At 24.1% G+C, this 26496-nt stretch overlaps 2 protein-coding genes across 4 annotated transcripts in view; one reads left to right on the top strand and one right to left on the bottom strand.

Moving 5' to 3' along the window:
* LOC113547913 (cyclic nucleotide-gated cation channel subunit A) overlaps positions 1–26496 on the bottom strand; it is a 179427-nt gene that overhangs the window by 68695 nt on the left and 84236 nt on the right. For 2 of the 3 annotated variants that reach the window (XM_026948497.1, XM_026948499.1), the window contains exon 4: positions 9808–9969. In XM_026948497.1, coding sequence (XP_026804298.1) covers positions 9808–9969 — 162 coding nt within the window. Of the gene's footprint in view, positions 1–9807; positions 9971–26496 lie in introns of all 3 variants that reach the window. The other variant, XM_026948500.1, reaches the window with a different exon arrangement.
* Positions 1–26496, top strand: part of LOC113547914 — a 45237-nt gene that overhangs the window by 8169 nt on the left and 10572 nt on the right. The gene's annotated exons all lie outside the window — the stretch shown is intronic.

The raw sequence follows: 26496 nt of genomic DNA, 5'->3' as shown, positions 1-26496 counted from the left end.
TTTTAAATCTCATTCATAAATGTAATCAATTTTACAACTAGAATCATGGTTAAAATAAATTAATAATATTATATGTGCATACATATTACTTATAAATAAATATAAACTTAAGCCTCAAAAAATGTATAGATATAATTTATATATTCTGTAACAAAAAGTACGTCATCATAAAAATATTAGTTTATAAACAAGTATAAGTTTGAAGGTAATACATATTTTTACATTCGTTGAATAATAAAACATGCAAACAATAAACCTTTTCCGTCCCTTTATCTATTTATATTATTTAAATTTGTTCACAGTTTTAAATTTTAATTAATAATCATGTAAGTCATAACATGCATAACTGCCTGCATAAGTGATTTAATGCACTTATTACAACAAGAAATAATTTAAATTATTAGTTTTATTTTTTCAAAAAAAAATTAATTTTCAGACATATGAAAAGGTCTCATGCTTTAAATATTATTTCGAATGTTAATATATTTGTATTTTTGTTATTTTAATAGTCAATAGATTTATGCAATTTTGTATTGTATTTTGTATCCAGAGTGATTCATCAAGCATATTATGCCATTTTTCCTTTAATAATGAATTTACTCAAATTTAAATTTTTAGAATTTATTAATATACCTAGTAAATACCCATATCTTAACGTCTTAAATTGTTGAACTACTTAAGAATAGTATTTTATAAGTATTATAATCATCTGTTTAGTAATTTAAAGTAAAAAAGTAGTTTCTCATTTTAAAAGTTGAAGTTTGTATCTACACAAACCATTTTTTAAGTATTACACTTAATCTCAAAAATTATGAAAATTTGGTCTTAAAGTATAATTGAAAAATCTTAAATTAGGATTTTGAATAAATGTTCTATTAGAAAAAGAGAAAATACCCGGTGAATCAAGCTGTATTTTTGTTATATTTTTATATTAAATATTTATATAGTTTTCCATCGAAAGTGAAAAACATTATACACAATGTTGTAGAACTCAATGTAATATTTAAAAAGAGCGTTTGAAATGTGTTCAAATAAAAAACTATAAATGATCTAGGTGGAAATTGGCTAATTCCGTGATTTTTCCGAGAGTTAAGCGAAAGTTTTTGTGGCATAGCATCGTACTTTTTCACTATATCAGCATAAAATCGTCCATAAATTTAGAATTTATTACATATTTATGGCGCAGTGATAACAAAAAAGTAAAAAAAAATGTTACATATTTGAATGTTTAAGGGAAGCCTAAAAGCTAAACTTTCTGTGAAACTTGTAATAATTATTACCCTTTAATTAACATCAATATTTTATCGAATTTAAAGTTTAAAGTGATACTGCTGTGTAATTTTCTGTCTGAATGCATTAAACACAAATAGATAAATATCTTAAAGATACAAGTTTATTCAATTAAAAAGTTATTAATAGTATATTATATTCAATAAAGAAATTCGTTTTGCGTTCAATCATAAAAATTACAAGTTTATTTAATTCATAGCATAGTAGAATGTACAGCTAAATATAAACATTGTGATATTTTTGTATGAAAGCATTACTATACAGTACTAACTATTGACAAAATTATTTATAATTTTTTGTTATAATGATAGACAAAGACGGATTAAATGGGCCAAAAAGGGCACCTGCTTAAGTTTTTTAAAAGTACTTAAAATGTCACAGTATTAAATATACTACCTATCGGTTACAGAAGTATATATTTTAATGGTTTATATCTTTATTTATTATTATAAATCACTGGAATAAACCAATATTGTTGTTTTGTAAAATAATGTATTTTATTAGTTATCTGGCTTGGCAGTCAATAACCATTTATACTATGCACTTTGAAATATTTATATTCTTAAAGGTGGAAAAAATATTGGCACTGAGACGTAAAATGTCTAAATCCGGAATTAATTTTAGGTTGATTTTAAAATATGTAAATAGGTATCTAAAAAATTATAACATTTAAGAACTTTTTGTATAACCACAATCGCCATAGCAATTTCTATAATTTGAGGTGAACGATTAAAATTCTCACGAATTAATGTTTGATGAACTATACAGTAAATTATAGTCAAAATTGTAAAAACAAAGTTTGAAATTACATATTTTAAAGTTCATAAATGAAAAATAAAAGCAACTATCTATTAAATCATACTTCAAATGCGAAGTGACGATTCCACGACACCCAGTAAACACTTTTAGCTAACTTAATTGTGTTATTGTTGACCGAAAACAATACCAAGAAAAAGTAATTGAACTGAAACTTAATTTAACCTAACATAACAACTCAATGAAGTTTCGATATAAAGATTGCGCTTTTCAGGAAATTACTACAATGAATATAACGGTTATTGTCATAATCAGAATTATCTATTAGGTTAAGTTATAATATTTATAACAGACAAAATTAGTTATTGTAATAATTATTAACTATTCAATTGCTCACACGTACTTATACGAAAACGACAAAAGTTTATTCCACAAAATAGGTATCTATATATTTGCTCGTCAAAAAAACTCTTATATTTTTAAAAAATATTTGTTCACCGTATGATGAAAGTAATTTAAATACTAAGCCAAATCAATTTTATTTTTTTGATTTTTCTAATCCAAAACTAAGCTTAAAGTAATTAATTTTTTTTTCAGTTCCCTACAACTTTTTGAAAAGATATAATAGATTTCCAAATAACTGTTTTTGTTTTTAAAAACACATTTATAACGATTTTGTTTTTAGTATTATTTTGTACGGATTAAATTGGATACCCCGCAGTCCTGCACCAATGTTAAAAACGGTTTAAATAAATATTCCATGAATTATCGAATGAATGCATTCATAAACCCCACAAACGTTTCTATGAAGGTAATTTAATGTAACACGAATGTAGGAAAATATGCCGGCGAACATTTTCAGAGTTATTATTGTAACTGATCGTTTTCACGGTGTACCGTTTAGGTACATATTATACGTGTGAATTAAATGTGTGTTTAACGTACTCGTGCCGTTATTCATCTTAAATTTACCATCGTATATTTTCATTGCCGTTTTTAACATGCATCGGCCGTCGATTGTAAAATTGTGTGGCCCCCGCACGCATTTTATGAAACTATTACCCGCTTCGCACATGCCAATGTATTTTAATGACCCGGCAACATACGCAATTGCCAAAGTAGGTTACAGTTTTAATTTACTCAAATCGTTTAGGCGTTTAACGCGCAAACCTGCATAATACTGTTGAAGCATTTTTGTGATTACATTTTCAGATTAAAAAAAAAGAAACAGAAAAAGCATTGAGTTGGTATTGACTGAAAATATTATTGATGAGTATGTGGTGAATGTTAAACGAGTATGTATAAGGCAACTAAAGTACTAAACATTATAACTTTATAAGCAATTTATCAATTGCAGTGTTTAATAATACTGTAGTTTTAACGATTTTTCTGTATACTATTATCTTTTATTATACTTCATATGAATAACCCTTATTGATATCAAATTGTTGAATACAACTCAACTCAAGTAATATCTCAATAAAAATTGTATCAATATTTTAAATTTTATAAGTAATTTTCATCTAGTATGTAGGTTAGTGCACATAATATCATAATATTATATTGTATAAACATTAAACGAACAACAATGAAAATACCTTAAAACATTGACTACAGTTAAAAATAATATATTTTACGAATACAATGCAAATAAACCATGTTATAATAGTATGTAAATTACTTTGAATAAAAAACAAATATAAATCATTATTTTTTTTTTTTTTTTGAAAAATTGTGTATGTTATGTAAATTATTAATGAATGTATTTATATAAGCTCCACAACTTTAAACAATTTCTTTGGACACTTATAAATCGTATGTACAATATTATTTGATGCAACTTAATATTCAATTTCATAATTAATTTATAAAGGGATATAGAATCTGCAGTTTGAACTCCTACATAATAATACACTGTTGGGTGATATAAAACTCATTAACAAGCCCTTCAAAATTGAATACTTTCTATTATTTGTACATAAACAGTTTATTTATTTAATAATAAAGATAGATATTAATACTTTTTTGGTCACTATTTTTTTTTTTTTTAATTAAGAATTTAAAAGTGGCTTATTAAACTTATTTTAATTATCATTTAAATATTTTATTTTATTTTTATTAAAAATTTGTAATAAAATTCATTTTTATTATACCTATATATTATTTAATTTTTGGGTTGAACATCAATTACAAGGTTATTGGGTAGCTTTTATTACGTTTAATATTTGATTAAAATATTTTAAATAAATAAAAATTATGAAAAAAATAGTGTACACTTTTTACACAAATTGTATATTTTTATTTAACATTTACATAATTTTATTATAATCTAGTTTAATTAATGAAAATACAATATTATATTCGATTAAATAATATTAATAGATGTATCTAGAAATGCAAGTACTATAACAGTTAAATTAGTAATTTATAACGACATACTACAATTAATAGTTTTCAATAATGAAATTAAAGAAAAATTATATTTCTTCAATTACTATGTCACAATCACTTAATAAAATATGTATTAGTAGATTATATTAAAAATATATTATTATGATTGTTAAAAATACAATTTATAATTTTTCTTGCTATTTGACTAAAAATCTAATGTTACTCCAGCAATATTGTATAATATAATGTCTGACGAAATTATTACTTTTGATTTGACTATTCAAAAACACTTTTTTTTCAAAAAAATATTTTTAGTAGAATATGTGTGTTCGCTTTAAGTACGTGGTTGAAATATAAAAATTGGTTGCGCGCGTGGTACATAATTAATTATCCACACGATATTGGACGGGGGTCGATTAAAAATCAATTAATTCTACATGAATTTTTATGCTTATGCAAATATAATACTAAATTGACGTATTCCAGATAGTATAGTAAAGTCGTAAAAAATTAAAAAAATTAAAAATTCAACATAGACTCGGTGTTGTATGACTTAAAGCTTTCTTCGTATTCGTAAATTATATTCGTTTTTTAGAAATCAAATTAAAATGTTATCACGCATTTTATTATACCTCGATTATTATTTTGTTTTAGTTATTTAATATCAGCATTACTGTCAGAGGTTAACTTGACCTATTTTTATTTAAATAAAAATAAAATATTTGCAAGAAGGCCGTATCACATTCTTATCGTTGATCACATTAAATATTTTCGCAAAAATAAAAGTATAGAAGTTTTTGAATAAGTAAAAGTCTAGACACTTGGTATTGGACTGTTTAATTAATATAGGCACCTATCCATCTTTACCGGAATTAATTAAAATGCATGATGTTTTACTAACTAACTATGCCATAATATTATGTAACATAAATAACCACAAACATAAATTGAATAACATTAAATGTTTATTAATTATATTTCAGTAGTTGAAATAACAAATAAAATTATTTATTAAAATGTCAAATGAATATTAATAGGTTCATTTTAAATACTTTATGTACGAGGAAAATTTTCACTTAGTGCGGTACTGCGGTATAATTTAATGTTTTATTGCTTTTGTTGATGAGGCACAAATGTATGTTTGATTGGTGGGCGACGTTATTTATTTTTGCAGATGAAAAAGGTCATTCACATATCCTACTGTGTACCCATTTGTGATCAATAACATGTTTTTGGCAACAAAATATTTGTATCCACTACAAGGACAATAAAAACATGAAAGAATTTTATATTCATCATCATATTTGGTTTAAACTCGCGGTATTAAAATTTGACAAAAATCTCTAGCAATTATTTAAATTTCATATTTACTTTGTCTTGCCGTTTTTGATATCTATGAAATATGTTTGCGATTCGTTTACCTATACTATTTCGACATACTAATTTGTATTGATATATAAATGCATTTGCGTATATTATATTTACTTGCTTTTCAGAATAATATTTTAATAATCATTAATTATACATTTCTTTGCATTTCCGCTAGTAATGAGTTGGTTTTTAGGATATTAATTCATAATATGATATAACATTTTAATATAATAATAATATAACATGATACAGTTTTCACTATTTTTCTTCCTTCCCGTTTACCATTGTTTATGGCCCAGTATTGTCTAATACAATACATAATATTATTTTAGTTTATAGCGTATATTTTATGCAATATGCTGTGTCATGATTTATACGATATATATCATTGGCCACTGTAGATAATTGTATAACATAATTTATAATATCTCATCAAACGCCATGACGCGTTCGTGTATATATATATATATATATATATACTTTATGCAGTTAATATGATATTAGGCATGTGTGTTTAACAGATAATATTTTGTCGAGTGAGAAAAACGGTGTGATAAGTAATGTCACACAGATGATACTTTCAAAGTTTCAACGCATTTATTTTATAATTTTTTTCTTGTTAGTCTATGTTGGGTGGCACCCAATAGGTGCAATAATAAAGTCGACTTTAATTTGAAGTGTTGTGTTCAAGTCGATACTTGCCACTTTTAGTTATTATTTTTACGACAGTATCAACTATCAAGTTACGGATGACTCGAAAAATATCATTAATTAATTGAATGTCGTTTACACGATTCATAACATATAACATAACCTATCAGAAATTAATATTTTTTTTTTTTAATATTTCATATGATGTTTATTACACGCGTACACAGCATAGGTAATAATATGTTATAATAGCAGCATATGCTGTTATTATATATTAATCATGACACAAAACATTTGTTATACACTAATTACTGAGTTTAAAGTAAATAAATCATAATAACGTAATGCACGAACTTCTAAAAGACCCAAATGCCAGTTGTGTTCATACACAATATACTGTTAAAATTTTAAAAACTATCGCTGAAAAAAAATTAAAAACATAAAATAGGTACTAAGACTTTGTATAAATTTTAGTATATTTATATTATGATAGTTTTTTAAAAAAACTATTCGGTTTAAGAGTGTATAACTACATCGAAACGTTATTGTTTACATATTAAAAAAACACAATCACATTTTCGGCTATTTAATTTACTTTTGAAAATACATAGAATCTCTAATACTTGACAAAATTCATTGTTAAATATTTTTTTTTTTTTAATAAAAGTCATTTTAGTATTTTTATTATGGTACTTTCATTTCACAAAATAAATAAGATGGTTTGAGATAAGTACAAAAAATTACAATGAGAAATGAATTATATTATGCAAATAAGTAGGTACCTATACAATTTACGAATATCAGTGTATTAAACAAAAACAATTGATTGCGTATTTATATTTAAAATATATAATTTTATTATACTTTTAAATTCTCATTATATACTGGTCGAATTTATTTGTTGTAATGTTTTAGAATTATGTGCTTTTTTTTATGCTGCCAACACTTTTTGGAGTAAAAAATGTGATTCAATCTTCAACTTTGAGAGTAATTTCTGGTAGACGATTTTATTTAATTGGTACTGGGTTAAAATACCAAAAATACATAATATTTCCTATTATTGTAATATAATTTTTTTAATAACTGTAAAAACAAATAAAAACAGTAGATAACAGAAATATTTACGTATGACCAGATTTTCACAAGATTTATTCGTTTTATTGTTGCTATTGTAATTCGAAAATGAATAAACTGAGAGACATAATTTTTATTGTTAATGTAAATTATTAAAAAAGTAAAAAAAAAATGTATGTATGAGCATTTGACTTAATTTTTTATGCATAAATATATATTATAATTAAATGAAGATTTTTTCTACCCATTTTTGTACTTAGTTTAAATTTCAAAATATTAATCGCAAAAATCTTGGCCATTAACTACGTATGATATTTTTTTCTAATCTATGAAATCGTTAACATTTTAAGATTAATTTATATCATAAAACTATTCACAAAATTATATCATGGTGCGTCGGTTATTGACTTATTGTATAAATGTATAATAATAATATAACATATCCAATTTAATTGTAAAAAATATAGTTTCATTTGTATTTTTTATTAATTGTTATAAATATATTATAAAATGTCTTAAAAAACAGAGAACGACACGTTCTATTTTTCTTATATTATAATTTAAATTTAACATATACGTTTATAGTGATCTATACTATACGAGTTACTCCAGTTTTTAATTCATGTTGTGTGTTGGTGTGTTGTTTTGTCTTTAACAAGTATTGTAAATTTTATAATTTATATTATAATACTTTGTAATGTTTGAGTAACTTGTTTAGAAAGCTTAGTAATAATAACAATACATTTTAATGAGTGGAAATCTTTTTACTTTGTGTATAAATTATACATAATTAAAAAATAAATAAGCTCGCACCTTACTATTATAGTTAAAACCCTCCTTCTTTTAAATGTTTTTATTTTTCTCGATTTTTACAATTGGTGACTTTTACTACACACCTAAATATTTCCATTATTTAGGGAATTTTCTCAAAACCAGATTAACTATTTTTAATTTTTATCCGATATTTATTCAACTTAACAGCAGCCATCCCATATACTGCGATCACATACGTACTGCGATCGTACCACCATACCTATATAATTATATTTTCGAACGTTTAGATTGGTCTTCACAATTTTAGCCTAAACTAATATGATAATATTGATAACAAATTAAATTCATTTAACCAACGAGATTCTTTATACATTTTAGGCTTGTAGTGATTTAAAAATATCAAAAACTGTTACTTTAGCATAATTTCTTTTATAACTGTTTTAAGTTCAAAATTTGTCAAAATCAGGAAAATTAGAAAAATATGCAAATTATTTTACAATTGAGAATTCATAAAAGTTTATGTTTATTAAAAAGACGAATAATTACAATGAATTCATAAAAAAAGTACAGTAAGCAATTTCGTTTCCATATAAATGAGTAACGGGAATAAAATAATTGTGAAAGCATTTTGTAGTAGGTAATGCCATCCAACAACTCAATTTAATTTTAAAATCTAACGATTTAAAATTGAATAAAAAGTTCCTCATAAGTTGTTTTTACATAATTTTAAAAATATTTAAAATACATGTGCACATTTTCAAGTTTAAATGTTTACAAAATTGTATTCTTATTAAAACGAAAAATTAATTATCAATATTTTATGAAATATTATTATTATTATTATTACTTAATATAATATGTGATGTGTTTTTGAAAGTAATTAGTTCAGTTTACCGCGCTATACTAAAAATAATTTTAATAGAGATAAAAAATATAATATATTATAGTAAAATATCATACGGTGGTTTCCGCTCAGAACCTTTTTTCACATACATCGATTTATCATTGAACATTTAACAAGTCCATTGCAGTGGAACTACTCAGTAACAAGGTGCAATTGGAACCTACTATATTATGACAGAATGACTTCCCTTTTTCAGTATTATGCAAGATTTGATTTTTGCCTGATCTGTATAGAATTTTGTATGTAACATTTCATTTTTCCTTTAAATATTTTATTATATTATTATCGGTTTATTATAAATTGAGTACACACGAATCTTTACATATTTTATCGTGATAATAATTTTTATATTAAAATATCAAACGATAATATTAATAATTGAATCATATATTTAGTAATGCCAATTTTTTTTTATCTTTTTATTATGCAGAATATAACTAGTATAAAATATTCAAAAATAGTTATTATAGACGATATGAATAATTAATTCAAACGAACAGATTTAACGTAGGGTGTTCATTACCACCAAATCGGTACACTAATTATCTTAGACCGTCGTAAATATAGAAGACGTGGGTTAATATAACATCACTGACCTTATAATGAAAATGCGTGGTTGGGTCCACTACGAATGATGAGCTCCAAAAACACTTTGATGATCTTTTTTTCTCCATCTTTGCGTTCGCCATTTTCGTCTCGAACCAGTCTGGTCCTGTGGATCTTTCGTGCACCTTTCTTGAGCTGCCCCATTTATTTGTACTGCGAAAATAAATATTTTGTACTATAAAAAGATAGCTGACTGGATATTTTATTTTTATGCTTATTTATTACTATTTTTTTTTTTTGTGGGGTTGGGCTGTGGGAGATTATAGCGGTAAAAGCAAAATAAAATATCGTAAAATATCAATGATGCATACAATAATTTTTTTACTGTTATATAGTCGACTATATAGATTGTTCTCAAAAATTAAGTATTTAAAAATAATTGTTCTGTTTAAAAAGTAGTAATAGTACAATTAAACAATAATATAAATATTGATACATTCTTATCACACGGTAAACAAATAATTCATTCTTCTTTCACAATCTAAAATACTGATTGCTATATTATGTAATTATACACATAATTACAATAATAATAGTACGAAATCGTAATTTGCTAATAATTTACATAATTATTTATTTTTTGGTATATTATGGTATAATTCAAACATTTGTTCCACGTTAATATTGAGCAGTTGTGCTCAATAACCCGGGGCATCGATGACTGTTGTGAAATCTCATCAATTGCCCGTTATTCATTAATAAATTGACAAATATATAAAAAAAATACTAAATGCTAATTAAACGATTTAAAAAAAAATTTACTCGACGTACTATAAACTGTAGGTATACGGTTTTATATATATCCAACCAAAAGTGTCTGAATAAAATACTTACTCAATAAAATATTTTTTTGGCAATAATTATAACCACGAATTATCGATATTTTCTGTAACTGACATTCGAACAACAGACCATATTTTTTTCAGCTCGGAATTAAAGAAATCTGAACAAGTTTCCGGATAATATATGGATCATCATCAAAGAACCTTTTGTGAACCTTTTAAAAATTAATTATAAGCGTTTTAAATAACCCCAAATTAAATTAGCAAGTTTTAATATTAAATTATTATTCGTAGATTTTGATGAAATTTTTTATTGTTTACTTTAAACAAAAAAAAAAAAAAAAATAAGGAACCTATGTATAAAAAAAAATAAGCTCGCCATTTATATAATATATGTTAAGAAAGAACATATATAATGATTTGTGATTTTTGAAACTAAAATAATCTAAATACCTCATCGTCTCTTCAAATATTTACCAGTGAAATTGGGGAGATACGTAATATAATTTGAAAGAAATGGGCATCTAAGTGGTTTTCACTTACATTATACTACGGTAATATAATGTGTCACTTGTCGAATAATATTTAAAACGATAATATAATCGAAACCTGCTACTTCTATCCTCGAGGCATTAGCTATTTATCATAATTTATATATATTATTTTGAGAATATGTTATTTATTGTGCATGACATTATATTATAATTCGATACAGATACATTTAAATTCCATGTTGGTTTTATGTCTATGTTTGTAAATAAATCTATTTGTAATTTTTGTTTAACGGTTAATGATAAAATAAACAAAATCATACTCTCAAACATAAAAATTATAATGTTAAATTTCTAAATTATCTTTCATGCAATCATATTATAAATTATGAAATTGCTACAATACACCTTATCACGGATTCTGTGTATATGAATCGATTAGGTAGTGAAAAAAACAACATTATATCTTAGAATATCGATTTAAAAAGTTTTAATTATGATTTAAATTGAGTATTTAATGTTCGAACTTTTGAAATTTCAATATTCAGGATGGTTTTAAGTGGTTAAAAATATCGTATAACAGATATAATATGTAAAAAAAAAAAAACGATGCATTAATGTTGTTATGTCAATACGTTATTATAACTGTACCACAGAATATTATATTATTATCACAAATAATTTGACAATTTATTAGCATAAATAACAGCAGCATGTTGTGTCAAGTAAAAAATTATTCAAACGGAAGTGTATACATTAACCTAGGGTTTTTTACTGTTAATGCAGCGTATACCTACCATATGTATGCGGTTGTTGCGCATGCTAATGACGCCGGTATATTTCGTTTGTTTGATTTCATTTGGGTCACAGCGAAGTTGCATTTTTGTTTTTAAGAATTACTAGCAGTCACTATAGATGAATGGAATGAAAAACGATTTGAAGAAAATGTCGTTTAAAATCACTATGTTTTTCGAAGTAAAGGTTTATAAATAATTGAATGATATAATATTAAAATGTACATTACATTTTATTTATACCTCTATAAACGAAAAAACCAACATTTTCCTTCCCTGCAGTGATTAGGTCCTATAATACTTTATATTATATTATGTACCGTGACAGATATTGTCGGGGCTCGTTCTCCGGGCGCGTGGTTTGGGTGCACGCGCATTTCTTTTCTACCGTTCATTCGTCATACAATAAAATACAACACAAATTACATAAAATAGCTTAATAGGTGAGTTGATATCTGAGTTCCGGATTGTCGTTACGGTAGGAGACTCGTCGTCGTACTTGATCCCGACATTCGCCAGGAAACAAATAACCGAGTTGTCGTCGTGAATGAAGAGAAGCGAATAATTTATTTGTCAGTAATCCCGTATCTTCAACGGGGACACAGAACAGCCAGCTAATGGGAAGTACACAATATAGTTGATGGTTCGGAACCAGATGTACTACATCACTGTTCGTTCAGAACGTCTTTAAACCTATTGCATTGTAGCGAGGAAGGAAGATGTGAGGTCTATCTGTTTGGTAACAATTACGAGAGACTCTTAAAATACAGTACACTGCACACACTTATTACACAGTATTAACGACTGTTTGTATTAACTTTAATTATATTAATTTAACAATTTGCACTTAATTATTATAACCGTGTCGCAATAAACTATGGTGTCACGAAATGGTTCTAATTTTTTTTTTTTTTAATTTTATATTACAAATGTTTTTAGGTATTATAGATTGATCGTAGCATTCGTATTAATACTAGAAAGTCTACTACTTGTTATTATGCAATAAATTGGTTTGAATATTTAACTGTAATTTATTATCTTGTACCTATATAGTGTCAAAGTAACTCGATTGGACTTATAGTGTTTTTTTTTTCATTTCTACTATTATCAATAAGAATTTATATAATTTAAAACATTAAAGTGTCAAGAGGTACCTAACTACTAAACGAAAATATTCGTTCACTTCACTACACATTTGAACTATAAATTATCGATTTATTGATAATAGTTTAAGACATTTTATTATATGAAACAACTATCCTTCTTAAAATCAATATTTTATACATAAACATTTTTAGTAATATATTCTGCTTTATACATTATGCAATTAAAACTTTATTTAAAAAATCAAAAAGACACACACACATAATAAATCCACGAAGAATGATAAATACAATAAATAAAATCATAAAAACCACAAACCCACATGATTTTTACAAAATTAATTTGTATTTTTAAATTATGAGAAATAACAGTTGAAATGATCATGATTGTATGTAAATGTAGGTTCATACACGTGTATATTAATCATGTAATTGAAATATTAAAAATGTTGTCAGATAAATGTGGAATAATAAATAATAATAGTAATTATAGTAAACATATTATAATTAACTAAAATATTCATTCAAACTTGTTTTACATTTTTAATATTCAAAAGTGATGTAGCAGCTGGTTCTAGTAAATTTTGTTTGTTAATTGAACAATTATTTTATGATTGTAAAAGGGTGTATACTGCACACAATTGTGATGTAGTAAAATATAGTTAATTTGTTTTGGAGAATTAATCGATTAACATTATTATCAATATAATATAGTGATTTAATTAATCTAGACATTTTGATATGTACAATTTGTATGTATTTTTAATTTATTTGAGAAACACGCGAGAATGCTTTTAAGTATGTAATTAACCTTTGTAATACTTATTTGAGTATATTAATTTGAATTCGCAATTTAATAAAAATAAAAATGATCCAATTAAAAACTTTGTTGGTTAATAAAACGATAGAATGACTATTTTTTTTTTCATTAAAACAACTATAAAATATTTGAATAAATAATGTTTTAAAAATGATATTGCCTCATATGTCATTATTCGTTTTCTATTAGAAATAACACGGGGACCGTGAATTACTTATTTGTTGAAATAAAGTTTTTAAAATTAATATTACCACTACCATAATATACTGTATTATAATAACCATAATAGCTGCAAAAATACGATACAAACTTATATGTTTATAAAATTACATAAGTCTAACAGTTGTTTATATTATGTGTTCAGTTACCTTTACATGAAGAGTCTTTAGAATCAAAAAAAAAAAACTATTATTATAAATTATTTGTTATAAAAGCCATCCACAGGATTGCACAACTAAATTAAACATAAAACGAGTAGATATAGTCTGTTGCAGAAATCCGTATATTCGCATACCTATAAGTCGAATAATCTCATTTAGTACACAGATAGGATAAAAAGACTAAAAAAAAAAACACATTACAAATTACTTTTTATTCGATGCGATGTAATAATTTTTTATTATTTTACACATATGCGACTGTTCATATTTCTAAAACAGAGGTCACAAAATTTCAATCCAGTCTACTCTGTTGTCGTAAGCGATTCCTGCTATGCCTATATACAATGTTGAAACATCATATTGTTTTACTAATCGAATATTTTATGCATTTAAACTATTTGACACATTTTGAAGTATTTTCAAATTTAAGTTTTCTATATAAGCCCGAAATCTAGTTTAATAATATGTGATGTCGGAGAATAATCAATATAATATTATTTTTTCACTTAACACATTTTAAGAAAATTTTAATGAAATATTGAGAGTAACCATACAATTTAATTTAAGTGCTTTGATTGATTTTATTATAAGCTATAATGTACAAATGCGTCATAGAAAGTTTTCAGAATTCTGTAACCGCTGTAAACTAATTATTAGAAGCCACGAGAAAAAAAATAACATTAAAAAGACATTATTTTATAATATATACCTTTGTCAAAAATGTTCTAATATAATATATTATATTTGTATTCATAATAATTTTTTCGAGTTCTTTAGATAAAATTCTAATAACTGGTGTTGTTTGAACAGCTAAATAAAGAAGGTTTCATATATTTTTTTTTATATTTATATATATATTATTATTGCATTATTGAGTTTAGTTTATAAACAGATCAAGGGCGATTCAAAGGGGATTTTATGGTATAATACTTCCATTACGTTTTTCTGTACATTATAAATAACTAAAAAAGCGTACATATAAGTGATAAGTTATGTTTTTTTCAACAGATCTGAACCTCCTCTTTCCTCCTTAAAATACAAAAGGTATGAAAAATAATTTAGTATTAAAAATTAAATCATAGTAATGTAATTAGTTTTCTATTCAAATAAAGAGACATGTGAAATACTGAAAGGCCAAGTACAGACTTTTATTTTTTTTTTACCTATAAGGTACATTATTATACAGAATTGAAAACGAGAAATAGCATTTTTTTACACGCTAAACTATGATGTTACAAGTAAAAATAAAACCCGTTTAAACCATACGAATTTTTTTTGGTAATGGATTATTGGAATATTTATGAACAACTTATGGTTGTTTTTAAATTAAATTTTTTTTTTTATTTTATAATATATTCATAAATCAAACAACAAAGAAATACGGTGATGACAATGCATTTGATAAAAAAAAGACACGATTTACAGAACGGAGAAACATCATTATTGAAGAAATTTCGATGAAAACTAAGGGATAGAATTACTGAAAAATTCACTGCAGATCGCTATGATAAATATAATACATGTGGTGCTGTGCAACAATGTAAACAAAGTATGCGTCGATGTAACTAAATATTTTGGAAATACAGCCAAAACAATTTTCATTCAACGGCATAACCATTAGAAAAAAAGCATTGTGAATCTTTATTTATTTAAGCCTGCAAAGTTTAGTCAGTTACTCTAAAATTTTCGCAAGAGTGGTTTGTCGTGTATTATTGAATTCCTCGAAATGTCATGTGGAATACATCCTTCGATTTAAATATATTGGCATATATATATTTTAACATGACTGCACTTTTATAGATTTGTCGAGAGAAACGAATAACACATTTCGTTGCCAAATTTTAGCGTTTCGAAGACGGAAAATGAGGTGCTAACTTTCGTTTACAGTCGATTTTACGGAATAAAATATATTTCATTAAACTCGAGCATTTTAAAACGTGCACCTGGAGCAATTAAAAATGCGTTCAAGTTTTCGTAAAAGAAATCCCATGATTTGGTGATCGTTACGAAAACTCGTAGGCGGTTTTTATTTTGATTCGTCATTTAAAAAACGGACATATTGATTCTTTGGTACTTTGCATAGTTAAATATAAACAGGAGTATTTTTTTGTACAACTTTTATTGTGTTGGTTTCACAACGGTCGTCAATTTCTCTTGGAATTGTACTGTTATGTAATGTCACCGAGGAAGATTTATTGCAGGTAAGAATATTACCTTTTACATTACTAATCCGATAACGAGTGGGATCCAGTGGTAATGCGTAAATATAATGATACTAATAATTTCTGTTTGATAAAAGAGCGATAAAATAATTTTTTTGTTGACACAATATTTTCCGTGCAATACTTCAATACTCAAACTAATACAAAATTGCGATTTATAGCTTTCATAATGCATAATAAATAATATATTCGTCGATATACAAATGAAAATAAAATTTAATATTTCTCGTTGTCTCTAAAACTCGGAGATTTAATAAATCAATAACAGTTTAAAATAGTGACTTAATTTATAAATACAATAATATATTTTACGAATCGAGTCATTATTAGACGGGTTATAACTTGACCAACGTCCATCAATTTTAAAGGTGCTTATGACCTTCGTGTTTTATTCTACATAATAATATACCTATATAATTTAGTATTACGAGAAGATTTTATCAAATATTATACTTCGTTGATATACATTTTTGAGTTGACGATGCATACAATATGCAATTGTATTTACGGTTTATGAATGTATACATTTTATTAACATAAAATATGTACTTTGGTATATGTACACAATTAATTGCAAATATGAAAACAGATTTTATTATATTATATTTACATTTATATACACATAGATATGGTGTAGATTGAGAGCATGTTATTTATTTTTATACTTACCGACGTGTATAATAGTTATTGCAATATTGGGAGTGTTTGAGTCGAAAACTCCACTTTTTTAAACTTAAAACGCATATTTGCATTTAAGACTAAAATATGAAACACTTGTTTAATATAATAGGTTAATTATATTTATAATATGATATGTATTTCATATTGTTATTTTAAATAATCGATTTTAATTTAATTTGGTTTTTCAAAAGTAATATGTCCACATCGAGATTATAATATAATATTAAATGTAATTTATTAGATCAATAAACAAGAAAAATCGAGAAAATATTAATTTATTTCTTAGCCGCTGAATATCAAAATGTTATTTAGAATAATGAATTTTAGCAACAATAAATGGAAAGAAATGAAAAATATTACGTGTTTTCCATAGGTTTATTGTAATCACCCCAGGGTTTATAAGTAAAGTCATTTAAAATTCTACACCATTTGAAAATACATTTCAAACTTTAAAGGCTGAGTAAGCGATTGGGAGGGTGGAGAAATGGATAATGAAACACTTCACATAATTCGACAATACGAATAAGAAAATCTAAAACCGCAGACTATAGTAATTTGGCTAAACGTTATGAATGTTAACGGATCCATTTCCACTTATATTCGGTCATTTTCTTTACTTTTATGTATATATAAAATCACGTGCATTATATCCTCAATTTTGGTATGACTTTAATCCTGTCACATATAGCCATATAGGTTGATCAAGTATTTTGCGAAATTCCATTATTTTGTCTTTTACAGGGTCCTGAGAGAATATTATATTACATTCATTCATAAAGCTGTTTTTAGTTTACAGATGCAATTAAATTTTGAAGGTTTAAATCCCGTAAGGATTAAAATTTTTTTGTAACATTATAGATTTTGTAAAATTAACTATATATTTTATATTAAAATAATATTAGTGAATTGAATTTAAAATCGTTTGCAAATAAATAAATGAAATTCATTTTTGTGCATATTTACAAAAAAAAAAAAAAGATTATAAGTTTAAATTGTATGTATACCTACGAGACACAAGATTATTATTAGATAATATCAACGAATACATTATTCAAAAAAGGGTTACTGTACTACATAATAAGTTATAAGTTATAACTGTTTAATTTGTGTTACCTATTTAAAAAAAAATATGAGTTTGATATGATATATGTATATAAAAATAATAAAAAATTATATCCTTATCCACTTTCCATGATATTATTACAAATCATACATTTGCACTATCGAAAAACTTATCAGGATACTTTATTTCAATTTAGTTTCACTTACATTATATGTTATACTTATTTTACTTTAAATAACGTAATAAAATTGACTTTCTTTTTGAAGTCTGATGTCAAAATCAGATATTTCAACTAAACATTTAAATTTAAATATTAAAAAGAAGGATTCAAAAACTATTTCAAAACAAGTTTATAGTTATATTTGATATAAGCGACTATATTATATTTTACTTCATATCATTAACGTGAAAACGTATAGCTTATAAGTGTACATAAAATAATTAAAATATCATGATACGAGTAATAATACTATACAATATATTTGAAATCTGAATTGTTTACTTATATAATTTGAATAATAATAATAATAATAACATAATTATTTGAATTGTATGAATAGTACGTATTGAATACCTCATGAAACGGTGTCTTTCTGCTATAAAAACTTGTTAAGTGAAAAGTGTATCAGTTCCATTATAAACACATAATAATTGCATAGTTGGCATACAATAAAAAAATGTAATATTTAACGATAATATTTTGTTTTTTATTCTAACTTTTATAAATAATATCACGCAAAATACTATTAGTTTTATAATTGTTTAACATGTGTATAATAATTTCCTACTTCAACTTTATTGTTCATTTAGGTTACAGGAGAATATCTGTTACACAATAACCATTTTATAGGAACATCAATTCATCAATTTAATTATAGTTGTTTATGTTTAAACGTATTTAACTAACAGGAAATTTAATATTATTCGATTTTGTTAACATTTCAATTAAGTAGCATTAAGTAACGCGCAAAAACCAGGAAAATATTAACCTCATAAAGTCATAAATAATCATAATATATATTAGTACGCTTTTTCGGATTTATCAATGTGAAATAAGCTAGATCTAGAATCTAGATTTAGTTGTTTTCTACAACAATTAAATTTATTATATTTATTAATTTAAATGTATTTCGTGCCTACAACTTTTTGTTGTATACACAATAGTAAATAATTGATTAAACTTAGTACGTATGAATACGTTTTACAGCATTTTTTTTTGTTTTTAATTATTTTTGTAGAGGCCTAATCATTTTTAGTTAATAATAAGTATTAATAATTTAAAACTATTATTTAGTCAATAAGTATTTTTAAACTGTTTACATATTATTCAATTTTAACTCAATGTTCTTACACTTTATTTTTTAATTATTATTTAAAATTAATATTTGTTTAATATTTTTTTAACAGGGGCGTATTTAGAAATATTTTTGAGAGGGACTGAGGTATTTTTAATTATATTGAACTTCTACAATTTACATATGATAGGACATAATAAACAGACTTAATAAATATTTCCTGAATTTCGGGGGGGGGGGCTGATGCCCCAATAGCCCCCTATAAATTCGCTCTTGTGTTATAATATAAATGTGTTACTGTATGAATATATTATATTTGTTATATATGTATGTTGAAATTATTTATATAATTTATTTGTATTTATTTATATAGTTCGGTAGGTATAAATATAAGCAAAATAATAATAACAAACATTTATTAAAACTAAAAATAAACATTCATGTTTATTATTGATAACGATATATTTTAATCAGCTTATTTCGTAGAATTCACTTTGATGAGACAAAAAGGTATAATAATAATTATTCTTCGATGACTTGCAGAGATGATAAAATGTATACATAGTAACACATTGTACTCGTATTATTAAAATATATTTATTTTAATATAATAAGATTTTTAATAGATTAAACATTTTACAAATTGAATATTCAATATTTTTAAAATTAATATTAATTTGTTAATTCTTATTCAAGTCCAAATTAAGGATCGATTGGGCCACGGGGACACTGTAAATTTAGTGGGCCCCCTTAAAATTTTAATTTCAAAATAATGATACCACTTCATTTTAAAGACTGTATGTATAGTATATTATTGTATAATTTTGTACAATACAATAAAAATATATACAAAGCTATATAAATTAAAAATAATGTAATAATTTATTAAATATATATTATGTATTCATTTAAAAAAACGCTGTATTTGTAACTAATGAATTAAAACTTAAATTTTTTTCGTTGTTTTTTATTTTTCAAATTGTTGTATAGTTTCATTGAAATCAATCCATTGCAAAATATCATTTTCTGAGTACAATATCGTTAATGATGTTAAATTTTCTTGAGGCTGACTTGTTCTATGTTTATATTTTATTCTTGTTAACTTGAAAAATGCTCTTTCGGCCGGACAATTGGTCACTGGGGTAGTTACATATAATATAAGCGCAATTAAAATATTTGGGAATACTTCTTGCAATGGTTTTTTGTAAAATAATTTTATTATGATCGTATTACCACTATTACCTATTACCTATAATATATGGGTACCTCATGCGAATATATCAAAAATACCTAATATCAATATTACTACGTTATTAATTATAAGATATAAATTTAATAAATATCGATTCTTAATTTTTTGTGATATAAAATTAAGAGAATTTTTATTTTATAACTATTAATTATCTCTTATAACCACTAAAATAATTTTATAAACTATTTTAAACTCGTTAAAAAATATATGTTTTGGAGATAAAGATGGGCCCTCAAAATTAATGGACTCCGTGACCTTGATTCCCTTGCCCCTCTTAATCTGGACTTGTTCTTATTGATTTGGAAATTCAAATCCAAATCTAAATTGAATATATTGAATTTGAAAATAAATGTATGTTACAAGCCAACATTATTAAACATTATTTACTATGCTTAAGAAATGTACAATAAGCTATTGTTAAAATACATTATTCACGTATTTTATCCGTTTATTAGAACTCCAATCTTTAAAATGTGTAGGTACACATAATAAAAGACAGGAAATATATTATATAACCTTTTATTGAAAATCGAATTCGTATTATTTAATGAATTGTCGATAAACTACTTTTAAAAAATACTAAAAATAAAGATTTAATACATTAAGAAAATTAATTATTTTAGTTTTTTCGATCTTTAGAAATATGCTATTTTTTCAATGGTTGGTTATCGAACAACCATTTGTATGATATTTTGACGTATTTTAAATGCTTTTTGGTCACAGTTTCAATTAATTACTGATGAGAATAATGTCATATCCATAATATTCTATTTTATAAATTGAGGAAAGAATCTAAAATATTGAATTTTTTTAACATAATATTAACAATAAACAATATTACAATATTATATATACATATATAATAAACCAAAATGTCATAAACCAAAGCTAATTAAAAACAATAATCGAGCGGAGCACAAACAAACACAAAATCACTGGTCATTTGAGTAAAAAAAATAATTAATACTTATTATGATACTTACTATAAGAAATATTTAAAAAAGAAATGCTGAAACTATATTAATTTTAAATAATATAAAATAAATGAAAAAATAAACTCTCATGATGAAATATTTCGTTGAAATTTGAAAAACCAGAAAAGTCGTTTAGATATCTAGTGATTTCTAGTGTACCTTGTCAATATGTTGTACTCTGAAATAGATATCCAACATTTAATTTGATAGTAATAATAATCGTTGTCCTTTATTTCTAGTTATCTAGTTTGATCAATGATATTGTAATAAGTAATTTGGCAGATTAATCTTTCCAAAGACGTTGCATATAATATTATATTATTGTTATTAGTTAATGAATAAATATCAATATACTGTAGAATAGTGTGAACTGTGGATAAATTTATAGGAAAAGTAGTTTAAAATAAGCCAATATATTTAAAATATTATAATCTACAACAGGTGTGTCCTGCAACCTTTTCAAACTTGCGGACCGCATTCGAAATTTATATTTATATACTGAGGGCCGTATACTCGTACACTTCACAGTTTTTTTTTATTCATTCTAATAAATATAATATTATTTTTCCTCACTTATTGAATTTATGACCTATAAGATTGGTTAAAGAAAAAGAAACAAACATTTATTTCTATTAAATATTCTATAATCATAAGTATTATTTTTTTATATTTTAGCTAAAACATTTTCGTTTATACATTTATTTATAATAAAATTGTCAAAATAAACGATTGAAGAATTTTAACTGCTTCAAAACTTTGTGACAAATGCATACAACAATAATAACAAAATAAAACCAATATCTAAAAATATCATAAAGTATAATATTAGAAAAATTATAAATGCAATATGATCAAATAAAGCTGGTCGCATATGTTTAAGCTTTGTAGGAATGTATAGTTATAGTTTAAATTTTAGGGAGTTTCACTTTAGTATAATTTATTATTTAAATAACAAAGCAAACGAAGTTGGTAACGAATGACGTGCACCAAAGGAAAGAGGGTTTTTCACTATTTATTATTGAGGTGTTTCGGAGATTTTATTTTTTTTTTAACATTAAATTATATTAAACGATTATTGTAAAAAAAACACGAATGTATAGGTTTTATAAAAATGAGTGTAGATTTTATTTGCATTGAAGTAGATGCATATACTATATGTGTGACGGTTAATTTAATGTATATTATGTTTTTGAACATTAAAATAATGTTTTTGTATCGCTACTGTTAACAAAATAACATGCATATATGCACTCAATTTCGTGGAAACACTATCAAGAAACCTTTTTAATAGACTACGTTGCTATGAAAACTATTACTAAAAAAAAAAAAATGTGTTACAGCAGAATATTTAATTGTTTTTAACCTATCCGTTAATTGTTAATTTGTAGACTTTTGAATATAGATATTTATACATTAAACAAAATCAATAATTTGTATGATAAACATGCATATTTAAAAAAAATTATATTCATGAAAATAAATTAAAAGTGATTTTAAAAAAATTGTCGCTAATTTGTATCATTATAAATTTCTAACTGTCAAATTGTACTTAGTAAATTTATTTTTTGGAATAAAACAATTGCTATAGTGTACTATACACAACATATAAATATTTATATATAATTGTTTATATATTTTGTTTTCTATAGACTCAAAAACCACTAGACCGTTTTCAATAAAAATGATATCAATACATTTATTGACCTAAGAAGGTAGCTTATTAGAATAGCTTATTTTGTTTAATCCATACAGGTTACATAGGATAGCTTATTAGGGAGAATGTACTTTAGGTTCATGAAAACCAAATATTTTTTTGTTTATTTAAATGATTGTCATTGGATACAGATTAAAATTATACAGATTATGATTATATTGTTATAATTAGTAGAAATATAGTAAATTAATTTTTTTTTTTACAAATATTTGAAAAAAAAATACAAATCCTATTTTGAAATACTTAAAAATACTTATGAACACAATAAATTACAACGATTAATAATTATATGATTTACTATTTTAATTCTGTACATATTTTTTTTAAACGTAGATATAAGGACAAACAATCTCAATCCATTATTGTTAAATGGATTATGTCGGTTTTTAAACATTTGCTGAATTATATTTATTGTTAATTTTTTGTGTTTATATCAAAAATAAATACAGAATAAAGAAGTAGGAAATCATACAACTTATAATTGTAATTGTATTTGTATTATTTATTTTAACCGAAGAAAGACGGAAAATTATTGAAAGATAGATTAATTTTAACTCAAGCAAAGTCAGATAATACAGCTACGATAAACGTTTTTTTTAACGTAAAATTACATTTTTTTACATCGTTTATTTTTTGTTATTTTATTATGAAAAACGTGAACTTAAAAGTTAAAATATCAATTTTTTATGCTTTATTTTATGAAATTTTATTTTTTGAAATATTACATACTATATGTTTGTAAATATTTTTTGAAACAAATAAAAAAATAGAAATGATTAATTTCTTTTTATTATAAATAGATCGAAATACCTAATAATTTTTAATTTATGAATATCTTACGTTTAAAGAATAATATTTGATCACCAATGTCTGTTCGTTTTTATCTTATGATTTCTATGTAGCAATAAGGCATCGTTATCGTACGTAATAAATGTGTAAGCAATAGATTCGAAAGTCTTGACTTAGATGGTTTGGCATGGCACCACATTTTACAACGTTTCACGTTCAAATAAGTTCTGCAGAGATTTATTTAATATTAAATTAAAATTTGACGAATTCATAAAAAAAAAATTTGGGTTGACACTATATTATGCCTATAATTATACGGATCTTATAATAGGTAAGTACATAATGAGTATTTTACCTTTTGTTGGTGCAGGTTCCCTTGTTATTTAAATTTTACTTCATTCATGATGATGTCTAGATGATTATTTTATTTTTGTCATATACGAATGTGTTTTTTACATCTGTAAGGATTAAACGTTATTCCAAAGTATAAAGGGTACCTTCACATTTAACGATTTTTGTGCATTTATTATAATTCTCTACCTATTTAATCCGCTGCTTACTTATTTTATTAAATTGTCTAAAGACATGTAGTTAGGTAGTCATAAGTCCTGGAACGTCTGATAAAATTAAATAAGTCAAGATTTAAGGGAAAATATTTATTTTTAATCTATAACGCATTGTAAATTGATATAATATTTTTTTTTATAATACATATACAGAACTAAAAATTAAAATTGATATTGCTTTTAATTAATTTTGAACACTCAATGATCAGTAATAATTTTATAATTATTAACATACTTTCGTGGTGTTAATATTATGATAAATACAAATAAAATAGTACGATTATACAAAAATGACACGAAATAATAATTCAACTATATTTTAAGGTTGTTAGTAAAATTATATTTTATTTTATTTTCCTATTTGCCTAAACGGTGTATTTATGAACAATTTAATTGAGAATTCACTATTGTTTGTGGATAGAGGGATGGGGAATATATATTAATGATTTATAAACCGGGGCTTTAGATAAAGCGTTGTTTTCATTAATAAATTATATTTGTTATAGTGTTATACCTTAAAAGAAAATTATATTTTTCATTTCTATTTTTACTAAAAATCATTATATACATATTATATAAAATACACTGTAAACTAGGTGTTTAATAGATATACTATACATTTAGATAATTTGTTATCATATTCGTATAGTTTTGTTCAAAACGTTTTATCATGAAATTCTGCTTAAATATAAGACACATCGTTAAATTAAATGGCAATATATATTCCATATCAATACCTCCAATGTACCATGTATGTGTAACGCCCATCGGCATATTTTAAGATCTATGCATTTAACCTATCAGAAATTGTTAAACACTCAGGAAGATATTTCGTTATTTTTAAGATGTTATATGAGTTTGAACTAATATTAGTAAGTTATTGAGGTTTTTTATTAATACTATTTATTATATCATGTAGTATTTACAATCGATGATGGGGTTACGTTACACAGTGTATTTAGCTGCTATGTTTCACAGCGTGAACAATAGTAGTTAGTATGAAAATGTTTTATCGTGTCGGTTGGAATTTAAGTATACGTAAATAAACTGATTAAGTAATTGTAAAATTACCAAAAACTTATAAATTGGTATGAAATTTAAATACATTTATACATAATACTTCATTACAAACTGTAATAAATATTAAGTGGAGGATATCAGTGGTTTTTATGTAACAATAATATACCTAATGATTAGGACACTAAACTTGATGACCTAAAGATTTTTAAAAAATGCAAACATAAAAAAAATGTTAAAAATACTAATAAACAACAAAAAATGACCACAAAAATATGTTACAATGATTTACATTTTTAAAAATGTACAGTTAATACGATTCATTTATAATAAATCATAATTATTATTAATTACATTTTAACACACGTGTACACCAGACCTAGATAGCATCTGGTAATCGACTAACTAATAGTAACTGAATGTGTTGCAATAAAATGTACATAACTTTCAAAAAAAAAAAAAAATGTAAATATGTAAAAAAAAGTACAAAAATTAATAAAATTCACAAAAATACTAAAAATGAAAAATAACAATTTTACTATTAAATTTTATACTTCATAAATTAAATTTCTGTAAAGACGATCCTCAAATGTGAGCATTAAAAAAAAAGATGCAAATGGATCAAGCTCCGAGCCCTAAATTAATGATATATTATTAATTTGAATTTAGTTAAGTTATTTTAATATAATTTATAGGGCTATATTATTACTATTGCACAAATATTTAGGGTGGTGAG

Source organism: Rhopalosiphum maidis, chromosome 1 (assembly GCF_003676215.2).
Source record: "Rhopalosiphum maidis isolate BTI-1 chromosome 1, ASM367621v3, whole genome shotgun sequence".
NCBI lineage: Eukaryota > Metazoa > Arthropoda > Insecta > Hemiptera > Aphididae > Rhopalosiphum > Rhopalosiphum maidis.
The sequence above is the reverse complement of the archived record's forward strand: the minus strand, read 5'-3'. Positions and strand labels throughout refer to the sequence as shown.